At 40.6% G+C, this 8,951-nt stretch overlaps 1 protein-coding gene across 2 annotated transcripts; it reads right to left on the bottom strand.

The window, feature by feature from the left end:
* Positions 1-972: 972 nt before the first annotated feature.
* On the bottom strand, positions 973-8,949 carry LOC124258120. 2 transcript variants are annotated; one of them, XM_046692190.1, is made up of 7 exons: positions 8,072-8,949; positions 7,764-7,804; positions 7,450-7,501; positions 7,137-7,223; positions 6,752-6,809; positions 6,040-6,093; positions 973-3,735 (listed from the first exon to the last, which is right to left on the bottom strand). In XM_046692190.1, the coding sequence occupies exons 4-7, from the start codon at positions 7,197-7,199 to the stop codon at positions 3,044-3,046; spliced, it is 867 nt and encodes a 288-aa protein (XP_046548146.1). In that variant the 5' UTR covers positions 7,200-7,223; positions 7,450-7,501; positions 7,764-7,804; positions 8,072-8,949; the 3' UTR covers positions 973-3,043. The 2 variants fall into 2 exon arrangements, with proteins under 2 accessions (XP_046548146.1, XP_046548147.1); XM_046692191.1 differs by lacking the exon at positions 6,040-6,093.
* Between the last annotated feature and the right edge of the window lie 2 nt (positions 8,950-8,951).

Here is an 8,951-nt window from a genome sequence, read left to right as displayed (position 1 = left end):
TAGACTGACCCACTACGTCTTGTATGTAAGTGTGAACTGAAGACTGACCAACTACGTCATATATGTAAGTGTGTACTGTAGACTGATCTACTACGTCATGTATGTAAGTGTGTACTGTAGACTGACCTACTGCGTCATGTATGTAAGTGTGTACTGTAGACTGACCTACTACGTCATGTACGCGAGTATGTACTGTAGATTAACCCACTGTACCATGCATGTGTCCTCTGTGAAAATAAATTATTGAATGGAGTGAAACTAAAACCGAAAATACAGGAATATAATATATTAGGACATAGTATAAGGTATAACCAGGAGTCAAAGTCATCAATAACCCCCGCAATTGCAAAATACTCTTCATGAATATATCAGTTGGTTATGACTAGGTTAGATGTTTTGGTGCGTACATCAGTAGGTGAGTGAGTGAGTGATGTTCCAGGTACATGGCGACGGTCTGTAAATAATCGAATCTGGACAATCCAGTGATCAACAGCATCAGCATCGATCTACGCAACTGGGATACAATGAGAAGTGTCGACCAAGTCAGTGACTATATTACAAATTGTAAAGAGAATACTGAAAGGTTTTAAAGTTCCGCATCAGAAAATAGCACTACCAGTAATTCAGTCGAAGTCAAACTTGTTGCCATGGAAACGCAAAATATATTTTATTGTGAAATCCAAAACTGCCAACAGGCACCAGTTCACCATCAGACCAAACTATGTAGCAATTGTAATGAAGCAACATTGAACAGTTGTAAAGTTCTACTCTGGGAAAGACAAATGTGCACGGACGGACGGACGGACGGGCGGACGGACGGACGGGGTCCATTTTAAACCCTCGCAAAACGCGTTGCGGAGGAAAAAACCAGTTATTATGAGTTTGTCATACGTATAATTATGCATCGAACAGCATAATTATATTCTGACTGGGATATTTTGACATGATATAATAATGACGGACAGAGACACAGACAGACAGGCGGTGTTTTATTTTGTATAAAGGTCTCAAGACCCATGGTACAAAGTCTGTTTGTTTGCAGCTTGCGTAGGGAATGGAAGTGGCAGTTACAGTAACATACAGTAGGAAAATACCCGTTACAGAACAGTTTACAATTACTACATGAACATCTGGAGATATGCGGAAACGTCTTAAGTGAACATTAATGACCATGTTTAAAGTGTCATTAATAATTCATCCTCATTTCATGATACACGACATGCACTTCATCTTCAAGAGCATCATTGTGATTGCATAGAATAACTTCATGAGTGTAAGTGGTAAAACTGCTTGGAACTAACTATATACCTCGATTATTACTGCCACCCCTAAACGTTGTTAACAGGCCTCTATATTGAAAATCTATGTTAAATAGAACATATTTTTCCACAGGTAAATTTAGATTTTGTTTAGATATATAAGTGACAATCAAGTTACATATATAGATCCTATGTAGTCCCAGAAAAACTGTTACTGAACCTCTCAACTGTTTTACTTCCGGGTCAGCTACAGCTGACATAAAACTAAAGGCAGCAACACCAAAAACTAAATCGATAAAGCAAAAGTAGAACATATTTGTCACAGGTCCGCCTAGATGTTGTGATATTTATAAACTCAAAAGAATCTAGAGATCACTACTCTCCTAGAAAGAACAGTATTTTCTAGCTTCTCGGCGGACTTAGATAGAATATATTTGAATCACCTAGTTCCCATAATTCAGGCAACACCAAAACCTAATCGATAAAGCAAATTTACAACAGAATTGTCCAGGTGGACCATTTCCCTGTGCACGGTAAACAGCAAAACCTGTCAGGATTGATACCAATGTTATTCCAATGCATATTAAATAACATCAGCTAATACCTAGCATATCTTACACAATGAACATCAGACATGTTATCATATACATACAATATAGAAATATAGAAAGTCAATGCATGCATTTATCAGATAAGTCAACCAGTCCACATGGCACCGCAAAGTAGTTGAATACAAACAGTTCTCTAAAGCGGGATTCTGGTGATAATTTATCCCCTGGTTAAGCCTTGTAATTTACTGGAGGAGTGGACAGATCTGTGACACACAACGGGGTTGGACTTTAGGTATTGTATATCAACTCAGGTCATATTGACCAAAAAATAAAGCCTGGTATTAAAATTAGCGTGGAACTCTAAGAGTGGCACATCCATCTCTACACACCCCATTGTCAGAGGTAGACCCAGTGTTTCACGACAGTAACTCACACACAACTTTCAATTTTCAATTTTATACACACATGTAAATGTACATCGGGGCCATGTTGTAATGAGCTCTGTGACATGGAAGGATTGTACATTAGACATTATTTGTGTAGATACATGGACTAAGAAATACCACAAAGTAAACCCTCTGTGGGGAATTTAAATTATTTACAAACACAACAGGACTGATTAGAATAAAGACACAGACAGTTTCTGTAACTACATTTCCTCCCGACACAAGTACCATGGCGCATTTAAACTGGGACATTATATGTCCGCTTCAATCACTTTCATTGTCTAACTGAACTGACATCAACATGTCTATCTCACAGCTACAAATATTATATTTCAATCTCCTAGCCTCCACATATGGGTATTTAAATTATTTATTTCACAGAAGAGAAACAAAATATGTCCAGATATTCATGATTTGAAACAACTTTTTACTCAACCATCAACTCAGTTGTTAGTTGTGACATGTCCCAGAAATGTATGAAATGTTTCATAAACTAATCAGTTATTACGTAATAATAATCATAACAATACTCTTGTGTGGATGTAAAATGCTGCTAGTACACAAATGAAAAACTGTCATGTAGAAAACCGACATATTTAGCTAACCTTGTCACATTGTTGTACACAACATACAACACATGAACAGGTAACTTCTATGTCCGCTTCTTTCAGTTCTGTTGTATTGAATTTGTCTGATAAAGTTGATGTGTGATATTTACAAGTTTACACTGGGTCATGTGGAGTTTATTTCTTAGGCCAGGACTTCATTAATGAGTGATTTCTTGATGTCAGACATGAGGATCTCCTCCCCACTGACCACCTTCATGTTTACTTGTGTAGCGACTGAACGGACAGACAGCAAACACAGGGAGAAGATTCTCCTTGAACTCCACATCAACTTTCCCTAAAACAGCCGACCTGTCTACGTCAATAAATCCTATTCTACCCCTCCCGACATCCAACACAACGCCATAGTGGAGGGTGGCGTGTGTGCCGGGTGTGTTAGACATTGTGTTTCTGTAACACTTCCCCCGCTCCCCCGCCAGATACACCCTGGTACAGATACTCCGCCGGTGTGTGTCACAGCCCCCTACACGGACACACCAGGAGCGGCGCTGGTAACAAACATACACCCCACTGTCCACCTGGCTCTCCTCCCCCACACCTACCTCCAGGACAGGACACCCCCACACTCTACCCACCACACCCACCCTGGTGTGAGTCTCCCAGTATCGTGTTGTGTGGGGGACAAGGGTGACACTAGAGGGGGATGGAGGAAGGGGGATGGGGGTGGAGCTACACGTGCCGTACAATTCCTGTAGTCTGCCACTGTCCGTGTGTTGTGTGGCGAACAATCTCTGTAGTCTGCCACTGGCCCCTGTGTTGTGTGGCGGGCGGCGAGTTGGCCAGCTCCCCCTGTCTGTAGTAACATGGCAGCAGCGTGTGTTGACTCGACCAGCGTCCAGTTGGAGTTTAGGACCTGGAAATATACAATTGTTATTTTACTGAGTTTAGCAACTGTATTTCCTACAATATATCCTTGTATTGTTTGTTCCGTGTCGGTGATTCCAAAACAGCGCACTACATGTTCGGCTGCCATTTTGCGTCCGTCTGTAAATACAACGATACTTTTCGTGCCCTAGATAGTAATAATAACGACATGATACTATCCAGATGGGTATTTAAATTGTTTGTCATACATTTCTACATGCATTGGTAAACAAATAAACACTGGTTTAAATATTTTTTCACTCCAGCTGAGTTTGACCTAGTTTGTTGTGACGGCGGTCAGAAATAGACACTACTGCTGCTTAATTCATATGGGCATATTTCAACATCATTTCACTATAAAATCTACAACCATAGGTATTCTAAACTCATATCACACAAAAAATAGTAAAGAATGAGACAGATAAAAGTGCTGTTTGCCGATATTTTTACATTTAAGTGTTCAACAGACAGAACGTGAACTGGTAACTTCTACGTCCGCTTCAATCACTGAACACAGTTTCACGACACTCGCTGTGTGGGGGAGGTAATTGTCCGGTCGTGTGTTGATTAAGATACGTATTTGTGAATGGTATGGATAATAAACGATTTAGTTAAATATATATAAATACTGCAACATAGCAATAATCAATACATTTTAAGTTAAACACACATATACATATTTAACTCCTGCAGACTGAAGAAAACTGCAGATTCAAAATTGATCTATTTTGGGGCCGTTTGTCCGTAAGAGTTGAATTGAAACAATTTTAGACAAGGTCAGTATATAACCATTTCCAATCTATTTACTGGTTCTGCAGTTCTCTTATAACATCATATACTAAAGCAGCATGTTTTGGCACAATTTATCCTTCTTTGGACCACTGAAACTACTGATTTTGAAAATAAGGAAATGGTTAAAACGAGGTCTTATAAATGATGCACATTCACATCTGTTGGGTGGTGGCTGGTTGGTTTGTTGCTTAACGCCGCACACGGCAATATTCCAGCCTCTATGGCGGTCTTTAAATATTCGAGTCTGGACTAGACACTCTAGTGATGAACAGCATGAGCATCGATCTACAATAACTGGGATACGACGACATGTGTCAACGACGTCAGCGAGCCTGACCACCCCATTCCGTCAGCCGCCCCTTACGACAAGCATAGATTACCGAAGACCAATTCAAAGCCGGATCTTCACGGGTATTGGGCGGTGGTGGTGCGAACGAGTAAATGCGTGAAGGGTTCCCTCGCCAAGGCGGTGGCCGGACCACCAGATTCAAACTGCTGAAATCTGGATCTCTTCACCAGCTAGGGTAGGAAAGGCTCGCGGATGCTTTGCAAGGAGTGTTAAAGGGTCAGTCATGTAACTCTTGCATCCAACAGTGAGGTGAGTTGAGGTGAAATTGGGTTTAACGTCGTGCTTGGAGAATATTTCGCTCATATGACGACGTGCATGCGTGTATTATGTGTGCATGCGGCTTCTTTGTACTAAGCCCAGACGGAAGCTGGTTTTATAGTGCTAGCCCACTGAGATACCATGCCGCAGTGAAGCATGAATACCCCACTCAGACACATTATACTGACTCGAGCCGACCAGTCCTTGATGTACCCATTAATGCCGAGCGCAGGCAGGGACCAATACGTACCATATTTTAACGTCTTTGGTATGACGCGGTCGGGGATCGAACCGCGACCTTCCGCTCTCCGGGCGGACGCTCTAACCACTACTACACCACGGAGGCGGTCGCATCCAACAGTGAGTGAAAAGGGCACATCCACAAGAAATCTATCTGGGGGCAGAATCTAAATATATTTCATTCAAAATGTTTGAGAAAGAGTGAGTATAATCCCATCACAAAAAACGTTACATTGTTCTACACGATAATTATAACAGACAAAGGGACAGTATTAATGTGCCTGGATATGAACGTCATAGAAGCGGACGATAACTATAATTATATTATTATTACAATGTTAAAAGGTCATCATTTCTCCTGGCTTCATCGGATTTTGTGAGATCCAACCCGTTATTGGCCTTCATTTGGCGAGTAACCAGTCAGGGATGCCCCAAAATATATAAGTGATAATTATGATATCGGATATATCAGGACCTTTTTCGAGTGAGTTATCTATCATCATGAAAACCCCAAAGAAAATTATGTCTGATATTGGATTGAGTGAAATGCACGAAACTACATGATGCGTCATTAATGAAGTTGGGTTTCGAGCTACACTCTCCATCAGAGGTCTGTATTTGATGGTATACTCATGATGATTGAAATTTACTTACAGATGATGAAATTAACACTGCGGTCCTGTCTTATGACGTGCGATGTGGCATAGCCTGTTAAAGAAGAGGTTAAAACATCACAATGGCACATTTGTTTCTGAACATAGATAAGATATGAAATAATTGTTACATGATATTTCGTCAGTGGGTTGTGGTTCAACCGCCTTTACATATTTTAAGTCATACCATGGAGCGTCGAGGTGATGTGGTTATGGCACAAGTTGATGGAAGTCATCACAGATAATTGTTGTAACATCAACAACAGTGTGATGCACAGGCTGGAATCGTCAACTTAAATGAACTAAACACTTCAAGCATGCAGTTGTTGAAAACGCTATTTTCGTTTTAAGCTGCTACACGTTTCACAGCCCTGTGTAATTAGGTTTTGGAACATCAAGAATGCCTGTTTTCTTGATTTTGTGACAAAATGTGAAATTCCATGTTATCCAAGTCTAAATTAAACAGCAGTTACTAAACTGCATCATGAATTTGTGGTTTTGTAGGTATGAATATTTATCGAATAACTAGTTCTGTTATGGGAACTCAATTGAAATGTAAAACGCGATCGTCTCTGCTGAAAGAGATTTCATTGGGTCCTCAAGGCAAAATGTTATGAACGGTTTGATGAAGACCAATGAGGGTACCTCTTCGCGAACAGAGACAGCGCGTTATGTCCTACTGGTAGAACGAAAATAAACCACAGTGTACATACCTTGCAACGTAATACCACGTGGAATTGTCGCGCCGGGGATGAATGCTCCGGTTATGAGCTGAAAGTAAAGGTGTACACTATTCATGCATTAAAACAGAAAACTGTGTGTGTATAACCTTATTCGGTTGACTTTCATCCATATCATGTACAATAAATTCAGAGAATGCATATTCATACATTATTGAAGGTGTTTGTGAGTTTATCCAGGTTCATGCCAAATATACTTGTGACTGAGATTAGGAGTTATGACCTAACTACCTACATGTTACGATGACATGCACTCATTTGAAATGATGGAATGACCTCTAAATCCACCGTGACGTCCCTTGCGACAAGAAGTGAGTACTGATGAAACCCAGAATCCTCATAGGAATATTGGACGTACATTTGTGACAATGCCATGCACTTCTTGTGATGTTAGCTGTTCAGGTTCCTGTGATCTCGCCATTCTGCTGTCTGATCCTTTTGAGTTCTGTTCACAGAAGAAAAAAATATGTTTGTATTGTATTTGATACAAGGATGTGATTGTTGGTGTTTATAGAAGATTACCTCAATAAAACGTAACATTAGGTCGGTAGAAAACACATTTACATTTTCAGTTAATGATGATTTAAGCACTTGGTTATTATATACTGTAATATTTGAAAGTTGCTTGTGTTATTTGCTGTGTAGTCCTCCACCATGGTGGTGTAATGTACCTGGGATGCGATGTATCATCTGTCGGAGTTGTTGCCACCGCCCTTCATGCATCTGAAAACAACAACAACACTTGCATTAAACAGCATCAGCACAATATGTGTGTGTACATATATGCATCTGTCTATCCATCAACCACAAACACATACACACACTCACGCACACACACAGTTGGACGCACGCAAGCACACACACACACTCATGCACTTACATACATAAACACAAACGCGCGCAGGCATGCGCGCACACATATATACAAACATGGATACATGTGCGGATTATTGGAGGCTATATTTACTGTAACGTGACATTATACCATGATGGTTTCTCGTTCTCTCCTTATCGTCGTCAGCAGATCTGAAATAGAATACAGACCAGACCAATTTAAAATGATGTTGATGGTTAATTGTCTCTTTACAGCTTATATTCACAATTAAATCAGTTGAAAGTATTATATTTCTTTGCATACGTAAATATAGTTGAGTAACAAGTATTCTGTTTTTTGTAAAACTATTCAAATTGACTGAATCATAAACGCAAAGGTCCAGTTCAATTAGTCAAACGAGACAAGGGTCCATATCCGTTAGTATTATCTAAACGTAAACTGTCTTGATTTATATTCACCTTGTGAAGTAGGCTGATAATCTGGAATATGATCCATGTTGAGACTGGAGGCGAGACCACCAAATGTGTCGATAAGTTCCTCCAGGGCTCTCTGGCCTTGAAAGGTAAGAAGGATTCTTGTGTCTTGTGTGTCATCTTCTGAAAGCTCCTCTTCATATTTTCATCACATTTCGTCTGCAGTACATCTGTGAGAGTAATGAGCTCCTCTCGTCTTGTAGATTCAAGTGTTCTCTGGGTGTAGTCTATCGCGGATACTATTGAAGTATGGACGTCATGCAAAGTGTCAAGTTTCTCTTCAACCATTTCGTTTGGGGCTTGGAGACTCATCTGAAGTTCTTCCATGAGTTGTTTCTGTCGATGAAGGAACTTTGCAGCAACACTTTGCAAACTGCCGTGATGTCCTCTTTCAGCTTTCTCTGCGTCTCTGCCAGTTCATTTTGGTGACTGGTGACACTTCCCATCCTGTCAGTGACATCTTTCAGTTTATGCTGCTGCTTCTGTACTTGCTCCTCCAGCTGACCCTTTGCTACGTCATAGGCCTGATTCAAGTCTTCATTCTGGTGATCCTTGTGGGCCCCATGCACACATATAAGACAGACAGCTTTCTTACACGTGTGGTCATACAGCTGCAGTTTGTTGTCAGGGTGGTCACTGCAATTACGTTCCCTCAGCCACAGCTTCATGGAGATATTCTCTGTCTGGTTGATGTCACTCGCCCTATGAGTTCGATTCGGTTTCAGTTTGTCATGCATGTTATGACAGTCGGAACAGAGGCGTACATTACATTCGTGACAGAACATCACAGCCGGCGTAGCATGATCTTCTTCGGTGTAGTTGCATTTCTTCCTTTTGTCAACATTTTCAGAATAGGCAGCTTCAT

The sequence above is a fragment of the Haliotis rubra genome, unplaced genomic scaffold, assembly GCF_003918875.1.
Source record: "Haliotis rubra isolate DU_JTF1 unplaced genomic scaffold, ASM391887v1 Scf683, whole genome shotgun sequence".
In the NCBI taxonomy this organism is placed as follows: Eukaryota; Metazoa; Mollusca; class Gastropoda; order Lepetellida; family Haliotidae; genus Haliotis; species Haliotis rubra.
Note: the sequence above shows the minus strand (reverse complement) of the source record. Positions and strands in the feature narration are given on the sequence as shown.

What these genes read in the sequence shown, in the direction of transcription:
- LOC124258120 (XM_046692190.1), bottom strand. Translation starts at nt 7,199, where the DNA reads ATGGCGAGATCACAGGAACCTGAACAGCTAACATCACAAGAAGTGCAT. An exon ending in ACGTGGTATTACGTTGCAAG is followed by an intron (nt 6,094 to 6,751) that starts GTATGTACACTG and finishes CTTCTTTAACAG; the next exon opens with GCTATGCCACATCGCACGTC. An exon ending in CAGTGTTAATTTCATCATCT is followed by an intron (nt 3,736 to 6,039) that starts GTAAGTAAATTT and finishes GTATATTTCCAG; the next exon opens with GTCCTAAACTCCAACTGGAC.